This window comes from Lithobates pipiens, unplaced genomic scaffold, assembly GCF_037356315.1.
Source record: "Lithobates pipiens isolate NorthernLeopardFrog02 unplaced genomic scaffold, aLitPip1_a1.2 Scaffold_23, whole genome shotgun sequence".
Taxonomy (NCBI): Eukaryota; Metazoa; Chordata; class Amphibia; order Anura; family Ranidae; genus Lithobates; species Lithobates pipiens.
The window spans coordinates 131,369,369-131,389,824 of NW_027507785.1; the positions used below are offsets into that span (position 1 = coordinate 131,369,369).

A 20,456-nucleotide genomic window follows, 5' to 3' on the forward strand; every position below is an offset into this window, starting at 1 on the left:
CCTTCAGGTATACCAAGGATTCGCACGTTATTTCTTCTGAGTCTGTTCTCAAGGTCATCCATGCGATTTGCATTGCGACCCGACTGCATACCCATTTCCTTAAAGTCCCTCTGCATTAGGCTCATCTCTTCCTCCAAAGTAGCCACCCGCCCCTCCACTGCAGATGTTCGCTCACGTACTTTCTGCATATCCTGGCGCATAATAGACACATCTTCCCTGAGATGGTTAAACTGAGTAGATAGTGAAGTCAAGGTACAGTTACAATTTTGTACTGCCAGGAACACATCCTTAATTGTTGGTTCTCTCCCCAACTCATCTTGGACAGGCAGAGCAACAACACCTGAAACATTCCCCCCTTCTTTCTCTACTCTTTCCATCCGTCCAGCAGCTCCACTCTGCTCTGTTTGTATCGCCCCCTCCATTATCTCACATGAGTCAGCCTTCCCCTTTTCATTTCTCTCCATCCTCATCACCTCCTCCATCTCCACTTCATCTCTCACTTTGCCTTTTATTATATCAGAAATCAGTGGCGGAATTATCAGGGTCGCAACAGTCGCAAGTGCGACTGGGCCCTGTAATTCTCGGCCACTTCAGGGGGCCCACCGGCAGCCCGCCCGCCGCCCGAGGGGCCCACCTGACTGTCCGGCCGGGGGTGTGCGTGTGCGGTGTTATTAATGTCAGGTTCATGCCGTCCTTCACCAGCGTGAGAGAAGTGCTCGGTTGGCTCCGCCCCCGCCTCCCTTACAGTCGCTCTGGATAGGCGGGGGCGGAGCCAACCGAGCACTTCTCTCACGCTGGTGAAGGACGGCATGAACCTGACATTAATAACACCGCACACGCACACCCCCGGCCGGACAGTCAGGTGGGCCCCTCGGGCGGCGGGCGGGCTGCCGGTGGGCCCCCTGAAGTGGGCGAAAATTACAGGGCCCAGTCGCACTTGCGACTCTGCGACACAAAAAAACCTTCAGCCAATGCAGTGAAGGCACTCTCTGAAGCAAGGAGGAGCGGAGGCACGCTTCGTGGAGTAACTTTACGTCACTCTGCAGGATTCACTCTGCAGGATTCTGAGGAGGGGGAATCGATCATCATCATCGACTGATTGGCGGTAAGTCACCACCCCCCCTCCAGATTGTGCCAGCCCGCCACCCCCCTCCAGTGCCACCACCTGCCCTCCATTGCCACCAGCCCACCATCGCCCCTCCAGTACCACCCCTCCAGACTGTGCCACCCCCTGCCCTCCAGTGCCACCAGCCCACTACCCCCCCTCCAGTGTCACCAGCCCCCCCCCTCCAGACTGTTCTACCACACCCCCCAGACTGTTCCACCCCATCCCCCCCCTCCAGACTGTTCCACCCCATCCCCCCCCTCCAGACTATTCTACCACACCCCCCAGACTGTTCCACCCCATCCCCCCCCCCCCAGACTGTTCCACCCCATCCCCCCCCCTCCAGACTGTTCCACCCCATCCCCCCCCCTCCAGACTGTTCCACCCCATCCCCCTCCTCCAGACTGTTCCACCCCCCCCCCGACTGTCCCACCCCATCCCCCCCTCCAGACTGTTCCACCCCATCCCCCCCCCTCCAGACTGTTCCACCCCATCCCCCCCCCTCCAGACTGTTCCACCCCATCCCCCTCCTCCAGACTGTTCCACCCCCCCCCCCCGACTGTCCCACCCCATCCCCCCCTCCAGACTGTTCCACCCCATCCCCCCCTCCAGACTGTTCCACCCCATCCCCTCCTCCAGACTGTTCCACCCCATCCCCTCCTCCAGACTGTTCCACCCCATCCCCCTCCAGACTGTTCCACCCCATCCCCCTCCAGACTGGTCGCCACCACCGCCCCTCCAGACTGTGCCACCCCCTCCCTCCAGTGCCACCACCCCCCCTCCAGTGCCACCAGCCCACCACCCCCCCTCCAGTGCCACCAGCCCACCACCCCCTCTCCAGTGCCACCACCCCCTCCAGTGCCACCAGCCCACAACCCCCTCCAGTGCCACCACCACCCCTCCAGACTGTGCCACCCGCCCTCCAGTGCCATCACCACCCCTCCAGACTGTTTCACCACCCCCCTCCAGACTGCCACCACCTCCCTGCAGTGCCACCCCTCCCTCCAATGCCACCACCACCCCTCCAGTGCCACCATAGTGCCACCAGCCCACCACCCCCCCTCCAGTGCCACCACCACCCCCCTCCAGTGCCGCTACCCCCACCTCCCTCCAGTGCCACCACCCCCCCCTCCAGACTGTGCCACCACCACCCCTCAAGTGCCACTAGCCCACCACCCCCTTCCAGTGCCACCACCACCCCCTTCCAGTGCCACCACCACCCCCTTCCAGTGCCACCACCCCTCCAGACTGTGCCACCACCCGCCCTCCAGTGCCACCAGCCCTCCACCCCCCCCTCCAGACTGTGCCACCACCACCCCCCCTCCAGACTGTTCTACCACACCCCCCGACTGTTCCACCCCATCCCCCCCCCCAGACTGTTCCACCCCACCCCCACCCCCCCCCCGACTGTCCCACCCCATCCCCCCCTCCAGACTGTTCCACCCCATCCCCCCCCCCCCGACTGTCCCACCCCATCCCCTCCTCCAGACTGTTCCACCCCATCCCCTCCTCCAGACTGTTCCACCCCATCCCCTCCTCCAGACTGTTCCACCCCATCCCCTCCTCCAGACTGTTCCACCCCATCCCCCTCCAGACTGTTCGCCACCACCGCCCCTCCAGACTGTGCCACCAGCCCACCACCCCCCCTCCAGTGCCACCAGCCCACCACCCCCTCTCCAGTGCCACCACCCCCCTCCAGTGCCACCAGCCCACAACCTCCTTCAGTGCCACCACCACCCCTCCAGACTGTGCCACCCGCCCTCCAGTGCCATCACCACCCCTCCAGACTGTTTCACCACCCCCCTCCAGACTGTGCCACCACCTCCCTGCAGTGCCACCCCTCCCTCCAATGCCGCCACCACCCCTCCAGTGCCACCATAGTGCCACCAGCCCACCACCCCCCCTCCAGTGCCACCACCACCCCCCTCCAGTGCCGCTACCCCCACCTCCCTCCAGTGCCACCACCCCCCCTCCAGACTGTGCCACCACCACCCCTCGAGTGCCACTAGCCCACCACCCCCTTCCAGTGCCACCATCACCCCCTTCCAGTGCCACCACCCCTCCAGACTGTGCCACCACCCGCCCTCCAGTGCCACCAGCCCTCCACCACCCCCCCTCCAGACTGTGCCACCACCACCCCCCCTCCAGACTGTGCCACCACCACCCCCCCTCCAGACTGTGCCACCACCACCCCCCCTCCAGACTGTTCCACCACCACCCCCCCTCCAGACTGTTCCACCACCACCCCCCCTCCAGACTGTGCCACCACCTCCCTGCAGTGCCACCCCTCCCTCCAATGCCACCACCACCCCTCCAGTGCCACCATAGTGCCACCAGCCCACCACCCCCCCTCCTGTGCCACCACCACCCCTCCAGACTGTGCCACCCCCCTCCTGTGCCACCACCACCCCCCTCCAGTGCCGCTACCCCCACCTCCCTCCAGTGCCACCACCCCCCCTCCATACTGTGCCACCACCACCCCTCGAGTGCCACTAGCCCACCACCCCCTTCCAGTGCCACCACCACCCCCTTCCAGTGCCACCACCCCTCCAGACTGTGCCACCACCCCTCCAGTGCCACCACCCGCCCTCCAGTGCCACCAGCCCTCCACCCCCCCTCCAGACTGTGCCACCACCACCCCCCCTCCAGTGCCACCAGCCCACCACCCCCTCTCCAGTGCCACCACCCCCCTCCAGTGCCAACAGCCCACAACCTCCTCCAGTGCCACCACCACCCCTCCAGACTGTGCCCCCCGCCCTCCAGTGCCATCACCACCCCTCCAGACTGTTTCACCACCCCCCTCCAGACTGCCACCACCGCCCCTCCAGACTGTGCCACCCCTCCCTCCAATGCCACCACCACCCCTCCAGTGCTACCATAGTGCCACCAGCCCACCACCCCCCCCCTCCTGTGCCACCACCACCCCTCCAGACTGTGCCACCCCCCTCCAGTGCCACCACCACCCCCCTCCAGTGCCGCTACCCCCACCTCCCTCCAGTGCCACCACCCCCCCTCCAGACTGTGCCACCACCACCCCTCGAGTGCCACTAGCCCACCACCCCCTTCCAGTGCCACAACCCCTCCAGACTGTGCCACCACCCCTCCAGTGCCACCACCCGCCCTCCAGTGCCACCAGCCCTCCACCCCCCCTCCAGACTGTGACACCACCACCCCCCCTCCAGACTGTGACACCACCAACCCCCCTCCAGACTGTGACACCACCACCCCCCCTCCAGACTGTGACACCACCACCACCCCTCCAGACTGTTCCACCACCCCCCCTCCAGACTGCCACCACCGCCCTCCAGTGCCACCCCTCCCTCCAATGCCACCATCCCCCCTCCAGTGCCACCACCCCCCCCCTCCAGTACCACCAGCCCACCACCCCCCCCTCCAGACTGCCAACACCACCCCTCCAGACTGTGCCACCACCACCCCCCCTCTAGTGCCTCCACCACCCCTCCAGACTGCCACTAGCCCCCTCTAGTGCCACCACCACCCCTCTAGTGCCACCACCACCCCTCCAGACCCCTCCAGACTGTGCCACCACCCTTCCAGACTGTGCCACCACCACCACCCTTCCAGACTGTGCCACCACCACCATCCCTCCAGACTGTGCCACCACCACCACCCCTCCAGACTACCGCCACCCACCTCCAGTACCACCATCAGCCCCCCTCCAGTACCACCACCACCACCCACCTCCAGTACCACTGCCACCACCTCCAGTACCACTGCCACCCCTCTCCAGGACCACCACCGCCACCCACCTCTAGGACCACCATCCCCCTCCAGTACCACTGCCACCCCCCTCCAGTACCACCACTGCACTGGTGACACAGGTTTCACTCGGGACACAGGCTGCACAGAAATGTTTTACTTTGTTCTACAGTGGAAAAAAATATAGTATCAAAATCATGCTTTTCGGGGGGGGGGGGGGGGCCTTCCTGATTTCTTGCATCGGGTCCCTGAGGTTTCTAGTTACGCCTCTGTCAGAAATATTATATGTATTAGACATACCAGGCATATTAGGCACTCTGTTTGCATCCCGGTTCACACTCCAAGCAAACCCTCCCAGCCTTGCAGCTGCATCTTTTCCTCTATCCTTTTTCCCTGCCTGGAGTGAGGGCTGAACAGCACTTTCTTGTATACTTTTCTCTCCTGCTGTTCCACTTGTTCCAGTCTCCTTCAGACGCTTCCCCATTGCTCTTGTAACCAGATAAGGCTGCAGGATGCAAGATGCACACTGGGAAATGTAGTCAGTAGATTAGCTTAGCAAAAGCCAAACACAGCAAACTTCAGACAAAACAAACTTTTCCTCTAACAGTGTGGCTGGTAAGGATTGAAGGAGGAAGATAATTAGGTCAGGGTTATCAGCAGGGTTATCAGCAGTTCAGCAACTTATCAGTGAAAAAAACGGAGAGACACATAAATCTCCAGTAACCAGCTTGTGGAGCAGTGGAAAGCCAGGTGAATCCTTCCCCTATACCTCACTAATTGCCAGCTGATGGTCGGCAGGAGCACAGTGCTACAGCGTCCTCCTCTCACATGCTCAGCCTAGCCACTCCCCAGGAATTAATGAAAGATACATTCCTAAACCTCATGGACAGCATCAACATCAGAAACAAGTAATGCCTGAGCATTGTCAAAAAGCAAGTGGCTGAGGCTGTGTTCAAATAATTCAGCTGACTCCTCCATGCATGACGCTGGGGCTATGGCAGAAGTAGCTATGGACCAGGCAGAATAGGTTGCTCTGGCAGCTGCTGGGGACTAATTTCAGCTTGGGTGATAGAGGATTAGGAGGATGAGGATGGTATAGTAAGCCAGTCCACCACCTCCTCTGCATGCTGTTGTTGGATAGCACAGGCAGTATCACTAAACAGCAGGGCTGGACTGGGACAGAAATTTGGCCCTGGACTTCATCCAGACCGGCCCACTTACCTTTTGAGTGTCCCATCAGCAGCCCCCTTGCATCAGATTCCCATCAGCAGCCCCCTTGCATCAGATTCCCATCACCAGCCCCTTGCATCAGATTCTCATCAGTAGCCCCCTTACATCAGATTCCCATCAGCAGCCCCTTGCATCAGATTCTCATCAGCAGCCCCCTTACATCAGAGTCCCATCACCAGCCCCTTTACATCAGAGTCCCATCACCAGCCCCTTTACATCAGAGTCCCATCACCAGCCCCTTTACATCAGAGTCCCATCACCAGCCCCTTTACATCAGAGTCCCATCACCAGCCCCTTTACATCAGAGTTTCCCCCTCCCACATGTACTCACAGTTCTGAAGGCAGCCTCTCTTCTTCCTCTCTCTCCAGTCATGTGATAAAAAGTGATAGGGGAGAGAGGAAGGAAAGTCTGCTGACCATGTCTATCTCGCCCTGCCGGCTGGAGAGAGCAGAAAGCCTAATGCTCTCTCCAGCATATTACGGAAACTGCTCCTCCTGACAGGAGTGAAATCGCGATCACTCACTGTCAGAGAGGAGCGGCTCCAGGGCTGCACCAGACTGGCCCACTGAGCCATCGGCCCACTGGGAATCTCCCGGTAGTCCCGATGGCCAGTACATGCCTGCTAAACAGACAAAAACATGCCCTGTCTGAGGACGGACCATGTCCACCTTTGCCTGTGGACAGAGATGTTGCTGGCCCCCTCATAGTGGCATGGGAACATCTGCCTCTCCTTGGCCTCCCAGACACGTTGGAGGGGGCATATTATCCAAATTTAATAGATACTGGGAAATGTGTAGTTGGATTCACTTTATTGCATGAAAATTGGTGTTTGGTGCACATTAAATTGAGGACTGTCACAGACAGAAATGTAAAAACTAAAGGAAACAATAGCGTCGTAGTCAGAAACTGTGGCTGACAGCTTAAAAAAGGGGGAAAGCATTGGACTCCGCAACCAAAAAAGGGGGGCATACAGCACTAAATGTTATGTAACACTGTGTTAAACACTGCAGTACACTATAGTGACACCCTACACTATACTCACACTGCCCTGACATTACACTAAACTCACACTATACTCGAGACTTCCTGTGGGAAGGAACTGTTTATAGTATAAGGTGGGACTATGAGCATTGAGCCATGATTGGGCAAAGTCATGACTTTGTCCAATCATGGCTCTGACTGTGCTCCATCCAATTAGAGCCCTAGAATGTACTGTGCAGTGCATTGTGGGGCGCTCGGTGGACGAAAGCCCCCTGCAAATACATGTTTTTGCCGAATGGGCGAACAGGATGTTTGGGCCTAATTTTTGCTCAGTTCCAACTGTTTGCCCGACTCTACTATTTACTTTTCTGTTTTACCAGAAATGGGCTACCATTTGTTACCTAGCATTGCTCATTAGGCATATTAATGTATATGAGTCATTGCATAGTTACACATTAAATTTCTAAGCATACTTTTCTCACTTTTTTGACAAGTTATTTTCTTACAGATCCCAGCAAACAATCTCCTTTTTTAACTGTATGCAAATGCTGGACTGACAAATTACTTTAAGGTCATCACACAGGACAAGGGGGCGCTCTTTATGTCTAGAGGAAAAAAGATTTCATCTCCAAATATGAAAAGGTTTCTTCACAGTAATGCCTTGTACACATGGTCGGACATTCCAACAACAAAATCCCTCAGATTTTTGCCGCTGGATAGCTCAAACTTGTCTTGCATACACACGGTCGCACAAAGTTGTCGGAATTTCCGATCACCAAGAACGCAGTGGCATACAACGTGTACAATGGGACTATAAAAGGGAAGTTCAGCGCCACGTGCGGCACCCTTTGGCTTCTTCTGCTGATCTCGTGTTTATAGCGTGTTAGTAGAAGTGTGGTTAGAGACAATTTGCACTTTTCAGACTTGTGCTTCAGATCGTTACTGCTCTGCAGTTTGTGCTTGTCGGTGCGTATCTGCTTATCAGTGCGTGTAGTCAGTTTGCATTTGTTTGTCATTGCGTGCTATATTTATATAGTACTCTTTGATTTTCAGTGCTTATTGTCCACTCATTGCTGATTTTCAGTTCGTTCTTTCAGGCCTTGCTGTTTATTGGTGCTTTCTGTTAGTCTGTTCTGACCAGCCAACCGTTTTGAAGCCATGTTGCGTGTATGTACTCATTGTAGCGTTCGTGCTGTGCAGAGGCTTGGTGTTGGGCTTTTAGCTTTGACACAAGCCCAGTCCACGAACAGGGCGAGGAGGAGTTTATGGAGCAAGAATTGGCTGCTCCAGCATGACCAATTCTCAACAACAACTTTACTACAAATACTGATTTTGTGCATTGAAAAAAGAAGCCACAAATTGTTGATAATTAAACTTTTTACTCAAAGCACATTCACATGTGCGTTTACAAAAGGGTTTTACAACAAACCAACATATTTGTATATAACATTATTTTTGGTAACATTAAAGCGGTAGTAAACCCGCATTTTTTTTTTTTTTTTTTTTAAACCTGCAAAGCAAAAGGCATAATGAGCTAGTATGCACCGCATACTAGCTCATTATGAAATACTTACCTTAGAACGAGGCCCCGACATCTCGCCCGATCCACGCCGAGGAAGCCGACATGCTCCCTCGGCGTCTCTTCCGGGTATCGCGGCTCCGGCGCTGTGAGTGGCCGGAGCCGCGATATCGTCACTCCCGCGCATGCGCGCGGGAGATTTAAATCCGGCCGGACGAGCACTGCCGGATTTTCGCGGAGAGAACCCCCTTGTGCGCATGCGCCGCTGCAGTCAGCGGCGCATACCGAGGGGAATATCTCCTAAACCGTACAGGTTTAGGAGATATTTTTTTTACCTACAGGTAAGCCTTATTATAGGCTTTCCTGTAGGTAAAAGTTAAAAAAGTGGGTTTACTTCCACTTTAATATAACCTGCCGTTTTTGAGGAAACAGGCTTGTATCAAAGCATAAGATACAGAACTCAAGAACTTACAAAGTTCAACTTTGAAAAGTGAAGACAATATCAGACATGAGTATGCCCAAACTGTGTTGAGATTGCCTTCATCACATGGGGTGTCACCACTGTAAAAGCCAAATTTGAAAGATGCACACAAATTGTGATTGAAACTGGGCATTTTCCTTCTGATCCCATGCCTAATGTCAACATGTGATATCTCCTATCATGGGGGATCAATGTACGTGTTTTGGGGGTGCAACCCCTTCATCTCAGCCACTTTAATAGCGAGGAAGGGGTTGCACCCACAAAACACATACATTGATCCCCCATGATGGGAGATATGTCATGGTCGTTCCGGTAATCCAGTGGCATATGGGAGACCTGCCTGCAGAATCTCCATGTTAAGATCTAATCGGTATCCATGGGTGCGCGCTGGTGCGAATGAGCGCATGCGGGTGCGCGCTGGTACAAACGGGCGCACGCGGGTGCGCGTTTTCACGAGCGGGTGCGCGTTGGTACGAGCGGGTGCGCGTTGGTACGAGCGGGTGCGCGCGGGTGCACGATGGTACGAACGGGCGCACGTGGGTGCGCGATAGTACTAATGGACGCACGCGCGTGCGCGGGGTCACGAACGGGCGCACGGTTACACGCTGTGCGACCGTTCTTAGCGCCCAAAGGGCTACTTAAAGGAACCTGTCACTGTGCCTCCTTGCTGTCCAGTCTACAGCGTGTCCGGTGTTCCTGCTTTCTGCTACTCTGCTACCTGTTCCTGACTACGTCTGTTTGCTGCCAGCCTCCGACCTTCGGCCTGTCTGACTACGCTTTTGCCTCTCCCTTGGAACTGTTTGCTGCCCGCCTGTTACCGACCCGGCTTGTACCTTGACTATCCCTGGCTATCCGCTGTTCCTGCTTGACTGCTGTGTTCCTTCTACTACCAGCTGTTCCAGCCTGTCTTCTGGTTGTTCCGGCCACTGGCTTCTTCTGCGCTTCAGGACATCTCCTTCCTGCCAGCTGTTCCCGTGCCTCTGCCAAGCTCCTGTGTATCACCTGCTGCCTCCCACGCTTCTCCGGAGGTCCGGACCAGTCCTACACCTGCTTGGCACTTGTGCCCTCTGAACTCTAGAGTCCCTGTCCCCACTTTCAGGGGTTCTCGAGCCAGAGGCTTATGAGAAGCCGCTCCCTGCATTCTGGGCTCCTTCACCAGGTACGTGACAGTACTGGACAGCCATGTCCGAGCCCACACAGGGAGCCTCCCCTATGGACGATCTTTGCCGCCACCTAGCTGGACTTACTTAGGCAGTGAAGAGCCTGCAGGAAGGCTACGGCTGACTGGAGGAGCGAGTCCAGGCCCTATCTGCATCTACGCCAGCCGTTCCCGGATCTTCTGCGGACCCGTGGAGGACTATGTGTCGGAATTCAGACGCTGGAGCTCCGACACAGACTGGAATAATTCTGCCTTACGATACCAGTTCCGCATGGGTCTTTCAGAGCCTTTGAAAGATGAACTGGCCCGAGTGGGCACCCCTGAGACTCTGGAAGCCCTCATAGACCTATCCATTCAGATAGACAGACGCCTAAGAGAGCGCCGCTTGGCACGTTCATCTGCAAACTCTCGTCCCGTTTGGATGTTACCACGAGTGCCAAGTTCCTCCCATTCTGCCCCTTCTGCTCCTGCCACGGCCGCCCTGGACTCTCCAGAACCCATGCAGCTGGGTTTGCTCCGACCTTCATTGACACCTGAAGAGCGCCAACATCGTCGGGCAAGCAACCTTTGTCTGTACTGCGGAGAACCGGGACATTATGTTCGCACTTGCCCTGCTAAACCTCGTAAGTGCTTTTCCATCTCTCCTGCTCCTCCTCCCGTTTTGCCGAACAATGTTTCTCATCTGGCTGTACCTATTCTCTTGCAGCTCCCAGGAGGGAATATCCAAACCAGCGCAGTAATTGACTCTGGGGCTTGTAGTGGCTTTATGGACTTGTCCTTCGCCTTTTAAGTATGACATTCCCCTTCGGCCTAGGGCGAAAGGACTTTCGGTGTATCTGGCTGAAGGCTCTACCCTTAAATCTGGACCAGTGACCCAGGAGACTTTACCGCTGCTTACTACCATTGCCGGGACTCACCAGGAGTTACTGTGCCTAGATGTCATCAAGTCTCCTCTGTTTCATATCATACTAGGCATGCCCTGGCTGAGAGCTCACAATCCATGAATCAATTGGATCTCGGGAAAAATCTAATTTCTTTCTTCTTACTGCCTTCAGCATTGTCTTCCGGGTGTTAATGAAGCCTCTTTTTCTCTACTTTGCTTGGAAACTGACGCTGAGGTCCGACAAGCTGTACCCGAAGCCTATCACAGCTTCTTGGATGTGTTTAGTAAGAAGGGTGCAGAAACCCTACCTCCACATAGGCCATACGACTGTCCGATAGAATTGCTTCCTGGAGCAGATATTCCTTTTGGAAGAATTTTTCCATTATCAGAAACGGAATTGGGGACCCTGAGATCTTACCTGGATGACAACCTGGAGAAGGGGTTCATCCGACCTTTCACTTCCCCGGCGGGGGCATTGAGAAAAAAGACCACTCCCTGCGTCCGTGTGTCGATTATCGGGCACTTAATAAAGTCACCATCAAGAATCGATATGCCTTTAGTGCCCGAATTGTTTCAAAGACTGGGATCAGCTGTAGTATTTTCCAAGTTGGATCTTCGGGGTGCTTACAATCTCGTCCGCATTCGGAAGGGTGATGAGTGGAAGACCGCCTTCCGTACACGTTTTGGGCACTTTGAATATTTGGTTATGCCTTTTGGTCTGTGCAACGCCCCTGGCACGTTCCAACACTTTGTGAACGATATTTTCAGAGACTACCTTGATCTGTTTGTAATTATCTATTTGGATGATATTCTGATCTTTTCCTCCTCTCTAGCTGAACATCGGGAACACGTAAGAAACGTCTTATCGCGACTCCGAATTCACGGTCTATACGCCAAGCCTGAAAAGTGTGTCTTCGAGCAACGAAGTATCCAGTTCCTCGGTCTCATCATCTCAGTGGAAGGCATTAAGATGGACCCCCAGAAAGTTTCTGCCATCCGGGACTGGCCCGCTCCTACTGACAGGAAGGGGATCCAACGGTTTGTGGGTTTCGCAAATTTTTATAGGAAATTCATTAAGGGGTTTTCCTCCATCATTTCTCCCATCACAGGACTGACCAAGCAGGGTCTAAAGTTCCAATGGACTCCCGAAGCTCAAGAGGCCTTTACAACTCTGAAAGACTTGTTTATCTCAGCCTCAGTTCTAAAGCACCCCGACTCGACCCTGCCATATATTCTAGAAGTGGATGCCTCAGAAATAGCGGCTGGGGCAGTGCTTTCTCAGAGACAAGGGCCTAAATCCCTTCTGCACCCAGTCGCATTCTTCTCTCGTAAGTTATCCGAGGTGGAGAGGAAATATGACGTTGGAGATCGTGAGCTACTGGCGATTAAGGCGGCACTCGAAGAATGGCGCTATCTTCTGGAGGGTGCCACCCACCCGATCCTTGTGTATACTGATCATAAAAACCTGGAATACTTGAAGACTGCTAAAAGACTGAGACCACGACAGGCCAGGTGGGCACTTTTCTTCACCAGATTCTCGTTCCACATCACCTATCGCCCTGGGTCAAAGAACACCAAACCTGACGCCTTGTCACGTATGTACAGCGAACCTGAAATTCCTTCGTCCCCAGACACCATCCTATCCTCAGGAAACTTTCTCCTGCTCCAGGGGGATTTACTGTCCCAAATCAAGAAGGCTTCCACGAGTACTGTTCTCCCGCCTGATACCCCTCTACTGGCCAGGGATGACCTCCTATGGTATGAGGACAAGATCTACGTCCCTCAGGAAGTGCGAGTCTCGGTTCTGAGTTCCTGTCACGACCATTTGCTGGCTGGCCATTTTGGGGTACATAAGACCTCTGAACTGCTGCAACGTACGTTCTGGTGGCCACAGTTGAAGAGGGATTGCAAGGAGTATGTGGAGGCATGTGTCACCTGCATTCAGAACAAGGGCAGCAAGTAGAAAGCATGGGGCCTGTTGAAGCCATTACCTGTCCCAGACAGACCATGGAGGATGATCTCCATGGACTTCATTGTCTAGTTGCCACTTTCGGAGAGTTATTCCACAATCTTTGTGGTGGTGGCCCACTTCCTGCCAATGAAGGGCACTCCCTCTGCCGCGGAGATGGCCAAACGTTCATCAGGGAGATTGTGAGGCTCCATGGCATCCCCGCAAATATCACGTCAGATAGGGGGGTGCAATTCACTTCCAAATTCTGGAGGGCACTTTGTGGGACTCTGAAGATTGAATTCTGCTTCTCCTCTGTCTATCACCCCCAGACCAATGGCCAAACTGAGAGGACGAATCAGACGCTGGAACAGTATTTGCGCTGCTTTTCTTCATTCTCTCAAGATGATTGGGCTTCACTTCTACCCCTTGCTGAATTTGCATACAACAATTCTGTTCATTCTGCCACAAAGCAATCCCCGTTTTTTGCCAATTACGGCTTTCATCCTCTGTTCCTATCCAACAACCTCCCTGAATGCCCGGTACCAGCTGTCCAAGAAAACCTTAAAGCGAAGGTCCACCCTAAAGTGGACCTTCCGCTCATCGGAACCCTCCCCCCCCTCCGGGGGGAGGGGGGTGCAGGTACCTGTACAGTACAGGTATCTGCACCCACTTCCGGGATAGCTCTCTGCGGAAAGGGGCGTAGATTACGCCCCTTTCCGAAAGTCCCCCGCTGCCTGCTGGGAAACGCACAGCTCCCAGAGGCAGCTGGTCCATCCTTATTGCGCAGCGCGACTCGCGCATGCGCAGTAGGGAACCGCGAAATGAAGCCGAAAGGCTCCACTTCCTGATTCCCATACCTAAGATGGCGGCGGCAGCATCCGAGAGACGATCGAGAGATCGGCTTCGGGTGCCGACATCGCGGGCGCGCTGGACAGGTAAGTGTCACTATTTTAAAAGTCAGCAGCTGCAGTATTTGTAGCTGCTGGCTTTTAAAAAAAAAAAAAAAACGCGGATTCCCGGCGGACTCCCGCTTTAACTTCAAGGCAAACAATAGGCTTCTGCAGGAGACCATGACTAAGACACAGAACTACAATAAGGAGGTGTTCGACAGAGAAAGAAGGGGGGAACTTGATCTCAAGGTTTGGTTATTCTCCTTGAACTTGAAACTGGCTTGCCCGTCCAAGAAATTGGGTTCAAGGTTTGTGGGTCCTTTTCCGATTGTAAGGAAGGTGAATAGCGTGGCTTATGAGCTATAGCTACCAGAATCATTTCAGATTCATCCGGTTTTTCATGTGGCCCTACTCAAACCTGCAGTTCCGGATTCCTTTGCCAACCGAAATGTCAGTCCCCCTGAACCTGTGATCGTCGATGGAGAAATCGAATATGAGGTCGAATACATTTTGGATTGCAGAAAAAGACGTAATCAGATTCAATTTCTGGTGAAATGGAAGGGGTATGGACCTGAGGAAAATTCCTGGGAGCCGGAATTTAATATCCATGCCAGGAGATTGATTCTTGCCTTTGAGAGGTCCCATCCGGATAAGATGGCACAGTTGGGCATCCAGAGGCTGCCCCTTGGGGGGGGGGGGCAATGTCATGGTCGTTCCGGTAATCCAGTGGTATATGGGAGACCTGCCTGCAGAATCTCCATGTTAAGATCTAATCGGTATCCATGGGTGCGCGTTGGTGCGAACGGACGCACGCGGGTGCGCGATGGTACGAACGGACGCACGCGGGTGCGCGATGGTACGAACGGGCGCACGCGGGTGCGCGATGGTACGAACGGGCGCACACGGGGTCACGAATGGGCGAACGGTTACACGCGGGGGCACGCGGACACGACGTGCGACTGTGCTTGGAGCCCAAAGGGCTACTTAAAGGAACCTGTCACTGTGCCTCCTTGCTTTCCAGTCTACAGCGTGTCCAGTGTTCCTGCTTTCTGCTACTCCGTTTACCTTGATCCCTGTTTACCCGGCCTGTTCCTGACTACGTCTGTTTGCTACCAGCCTCCGACCGTCGGCCTGTCTGACTACGCTTTTGCCTCTCCCTTGGAACTGTTTGCTTCCCGCCTGTTACCGACCCGGCTTGTACCTTGACTATCCCTGGCTATCCGCTGTTCCTGCTTGACTGCTGTGTTCCTTCTGCTACCAGCTGTTTCAGCCTGTTTTCTGGTTGTTCCGGCCACCGGCTTCTTCTGTGCTTCAGGACATCTCCTTCCTGCCAGCTGTTCCCGTGCCTCTGCCAAGCTCCTGTGTATCACCTGCTGATCCTGCGGTTCAGTGTTCCCACGCTTCTCCGGAGGTCCGGACCAGTCCTACACCTGCTTGGCACTTGTGCCCTCTGAACTCTAGAGTCCCTGTCCCCACTTTCAGGGGTTCTTGAGCCAGAGGCTTACGAGAAGCCGCTCCCTGCATTCTGGGCTCCTTCACCAGGTACGTGACAAGATAGCACACGTTGACACACTGTGTGCATCTTCCAAATTTGGCTTTTGTCAAAATATAAAACTGTTTTTTAAAATATAAAATCGATGCTAGCTAGTTTTGGGTGTTTCAGATTCTCCCTAAAACATCAATGATGATCTTCATTTTTAGTGGAACCTCATTGATGTTTTTCTTGAAATGATCTAAATCTTGATTGCAACCAATTATCTCCACGATGAGGATCTGGTGTCAGAAACCATGAATCAGACCGAGACAGAAGTACAATTAAATCATACTTGCTTATTAAATAAAAAGGTAAATTAAAAAAGCGTAGTCAAAGCATAGCCAGAGTCCAGTAACCGGATAGAGTAGTCAGCCAGGCCAGAGTTCAATAACCAGATCGGGTAATCAGCCAGGCCAGAAGTCAGGGATCCAAGTAGAGCAACAGCAAGCAGGATAAGGATCCAGAAGGGATGTCAGCAAGCCAGTCTTTAAACAGAACCGCAGGAGATGGTTTTTTGTGATGTGACCAAGGCGAAGGCAGAGGTGAAGTGAGCCGGACAGCTTTAAGTAGGCAGGTCAGACGAGCATGATGTCAGGGCTGGCTTAGCCCTTCCTTCTCTGGGCCGGTTGCTCAGCCGTCAGCTAATTGCCAGCTCTCTTCTCTCTCCACAGTTACCAGCTGTTCCTGATGATGCTCGTCTGACCTGCCTACTTAAAGCCTTCCAGCTCACTTCACCTCTGCCTTCGCCTTGGTCACATGACAGAAACCATCTCCTGTGGTTTGTTTAAAGACTGGCTTGCTGACATCCCTTCTGGCTCCTTATTCTGCTTGCTGTTGCTCTACTTGGATCCCTGACTTCTGGCCTGGCTGACTACCCGATCTGGTTACTGGACTCTGCTTGACTACACTTTTTCTATTTACCTTTTTATTTTTTATTAATAAACAAGTGTGATTTAATTGTACTTCTGTCTCAGTCTGATTCATGGTTTCTGACACATGATCAGTAACAGCTGGTAACTGTGGAGAGAGATGAGAGCTGGCAATTAGCCGACAGCTGAGCAGCCAGCCCAAAGAAGGAAGGGCTAAGCCAGCCCTGACATCCGGGCACTTTCATTGGTAAAATTCAATTCTTCTTCCACAACATCCACATCACCTAAAAATAACCAAAAAACACACCATGTATTATAAAAATGCAGGCATACATCTATTACCTGAAGCTGTGGTCTCAGACACTCACCTGTTGTGGTGACAATTTTGCCAATTTCAACAACCTCTCCTTCCTCCTTCTCTGCTTCTGGTTTTTGGATTTCCCCTTATTTGTGAGGTGGGGGGTCCCTGGTGTCCTCAGACGTCCCGAGTCTTCTCTCCCCTATGAGAATGTAAAAAAGGAATACTTTTAGCACACAGATATTTGAGGGCAGAAATAGGAATATGAAACATTGCTTGGAAGTGTCGTACAATTTGTCTTTTTTGGCAGAGTTCAAAGCTGAAAACATTATTTTAGAGACTTTCTAAAGCTGGAATACTTACCTATTTTGTGAAAGTTTCTTAGATGGAGAAACCCCTATAGTATCCACTGGAGCACGTGTGTGGGACACCCAAATAAAAAGGGTGTTCTGGTGTCCCACACTAGTGCTCCTGAGTCCAGATGTGTAAACAGCTACTGAGTGTCCTCTCCTCCTTTTTACACTGAATCAAGTTTGCATTTCATTCAAACCCCTCTAGACAACTTCCTTTGTCTAGAAATAGGCATGAACAAATGTAGTTATCTGAAACTTTCGAAAACATCGTATTTTAAGTGGGCGAACAAATGATGTTTACTACGAACAATTGTTGAACCCACTAACATGAAAGTGGCCATTTGAAACTGTACAACACTAAAAAACAAAAAAAAAAACATGGAGCAGTATCGAAGCAATAATAATGATAATAATATGAACACACGACCACTACTTACTTTTTAGAAGAACTCTCTTGATCTTTCTGTACTGATCGTGCTCCCTCAATTTCAGGTCTGACCAGCGTTTCCTCAGTTGATCCTTGGATCGTCATACCCCAAAATTCTTCTGAAGACTCTTCACAACTTTAGTCATGATCTTGGTCTTTCTGATATTTGGGTTTGGGTAAGGTCCATACTTCCCATCATAGCCGTTCCTCTTCAATATATCCACCATCTCCAACATCTCTACAAAATACATATTTGAGGCCTTAAATCTTCTCCTCCGGGATCGGGACTTTTCTGGCTCAGGGCTTTCGTCATTGCCGTCCTCATTACTGGAATAATTAGCACGCACCTGCTGTTTCTCTGCCATGTGCTCTCCCCACTGCACAGAAAGAGAAGAGGCGGGGAATAGACTAGAAAGAATGTCGGGCGGGCGGAGTTTCATGCATGCGCACTGTATATAAAATGTAATAAACGTGTGTCGTACGTACGATCTGTGAGCGGAGGAAGTAGTAACGGAAGCAGCGATCGTTCGTACAAAGGTACAATTTTAACTTGGTACATTACTGGCCTATACTGCTTCTAGATTGAGGCTTATATTGGGACAAGATTATGCAATTTTAGCCTGACATTAGGGTTTGTCTTGTGTTGTGTCTTGCAGAGAAAATGGATGTGTTCAATGACCACAGCTTCCTCCCCCTATTCATAGACAAATGCAGGGAGCTGTCCTGTCTATGGCAAGCGAAACACCTGCATTACAACAACAAATTAAAGAGGCAGGCAGTGCTGGAGAAACTGCTGGAGTTGGTGACGCCGGTGGTCCCCAGGGCAGACATCACCTATTTAAAAGCGAAAATTGGTGGCCTGAGGAGTACATATCTGAGGGAGCGCAAGAAGGTCCAGAAGTCCATGAGATCTGGAGCTGCAGCAGATGACGTTTGTCCCAGGCTGTGGTACTATGACAGGTTGCATTTTCTGTCAGACCAGACTGAGGTCAGGGAATCACTCTCCACTCTTCCTTCCACACTTCCTTCTACCCCTGCTGAGGCTTCTGACGCCCAACCTAGGCCTTCCAGCCAGGAAGAAGTGGAGGAGCCCAGCTTGAGCCAGGTATAGTATTGCTCTACATAATTTTGGAGTAAAAATGAATGAGGTTAACTAGATGTGCTTATTGATCACTAATTGCTGATTTAATAAAGTGCTTTACACATCAATAGAGAGTAGTGGCCAAAATATTTGGGACAAGAATGAAAAATGCTGGGATCAGAATGATAGTCTTTTCTATTTATTAGCATTCAGTTTGCAACAGTCATGAGCTGAAAAATGTGTGTGATTGATGAACCAAAAACTCAAACTATGTCTCTTTTTCATACACAGGAAGACCTCAGCCTGGAGGAGGGTGTTGAATGTGGCAGCCTGGAGGTGGCTGTGGAATGTGGCCACCAGGAGGAGGCAGGGGTTAGTGGCAGCCAGGAGGTGGGCAGGCCTTGGAGCCTGACAGAATCCCAGGTCCCTCCCCTCCGCCTTCCAACCAAAAGGCCCAGAAAGGGGGGGAACGTGGAGGAGTCAACGCTCAGGCTGATTGGGGAGGCTACTGCGGCCCTCAAAGCCACCCCCCACTCATCAAGAGACCTTGGCTGTCTGCAAACTTGAGAAAGGAGGAGCGCCTCATGTGTGAGGAACTAATTTACCTCACACTAAACAAAGGGGTGAAGGGCCAAATCACCCCAAAAACCCACCTGTGTGATTTGGACCATACTACTACTCCTCCTCCTCCTACACCACAGCCATAGCCTGGAAGGAAGCGTGGAAGGAAGACCAGAGAGTGATGGCCTGGGTTCAATCTGGTCTGACAGAAGATACAGGCTCTTGTATGACCACAGCCTGGGGACATAGATGTCATCTGCTGCTGTTCTTGATCTCTTGGACTTTTGGACCAGACTGTACTCCCTTAGATATGGACTCCTCAGGCCACCATTTTTTTTTTCCAAATAATTGATGTGTGCCCTGGGGGCCAAAGGCTTCGCCAATTTCACCAGTTTCTCCAGTGTTTCCTCCCTCTTTATTTGATTAACCAAAAAAAAACCTTTATTATTAGGTGTCATAAAGAAATACTTGCCTAAGTGTTTTACTTCAAAAAGTGCAGTTTATTTGGGAGTAGGCAGGTACATTTCAAAAATACTAAGCCAAATTAACAAGGGACACCAACACCAAACAACCTCCTCGAGAGTAAAAAATAAAACAATAAAATAAAAAGAGAATAATGGTGTTGTGGTAAGTTGACACACAAAACACACAAATAAAATTACCAAAAAAAAAAGAGATCTTGATTAAAAAAGCAAACACAAAATGTAAAAGAAAATTAAAAGATAAAAATCCAAAATGATTCGGGAGATCTGACGAATAAAAATAATCTATTCATGTAATCGGGGAAAAAGAATAAAGAAATACGTTTTGGAGAAGTGTGTGTGAGAGAATATGAGCAGCAAAACAACTTCATTCTTCTAGCATAAAGAAAAAGAGAAAGCGCTAAACAATTTTTAACATCGCAGCGTGACGAATGTGCTATATCCATTACGAACGCTAGTTTTACCAGACCAAGCGCTTCAGTCTTATAATTTATTTTCTTTGTGCATCGGACTAGGCCACACATGATCAGAATTGACGCGATCGGATCATGTTGTCGGAAAATTTGAGATCCAGCTCTCAAACTTTGTGCATCGGAAATTCCGATGGAAAAAGTCAGATGGAGCCCACACACGGTCGGATTGTCCAACATGATCCGATCACACATTTTCCGTCGGAAATTCCGACCGTGGGTACAAGGCATAAGAGCTGTGAAAATTTGGAATAGACTCCCTCCAGAGTTGGTTCTGGCAAGCTCAGTAGATTGCTTTGAAAAAGGCCTGGATTCTTTCCTAATTATACATAGTATAACTGGGTACTGACATTTTATAGGTAAAGTTGATCTGGGGAAAATTGGATTGCCTCTCGGGGATCAAGAAGGATTTTTTTTCCCCCTGCTTTAGCAAATTGGATCATGCTTTGCTGGGGTTTTTC

The 20,456-nt window shown here is 52.1% G+C and overlaps 1 protein-coding gene across 8 annotated transcripts in view; it reads left to right on the forward strand.

Annotated features, from left to right (window-relative positions):
* The window catches only part of PLA2G6 (phospholipase A2 group VI), a 252,096-nt gene that overhangs the window by 55,702 nt on the left and 175,938 nt on the right, over positions 1-20,456 (forward strand). The window contains exon 3 of one of the 8 annotated variants that reach the window (XM_077452379.1): positions 17,467-17,577. The exons of the other annotated variants lie outside the window; for them this stretch is intronic. Within the exon in view, the coding sequence (XP_077308505.1) occupies positions 17,546-17,577 (32 nt within the window). The 5' untranslated portion in view covers positions 17,467-17,545. The remainder of the gene's footprint in view (positions 1-17,466; positions 17,578-20,456) is intronic. 8 annotated transcript variants of the gene reach the window in all.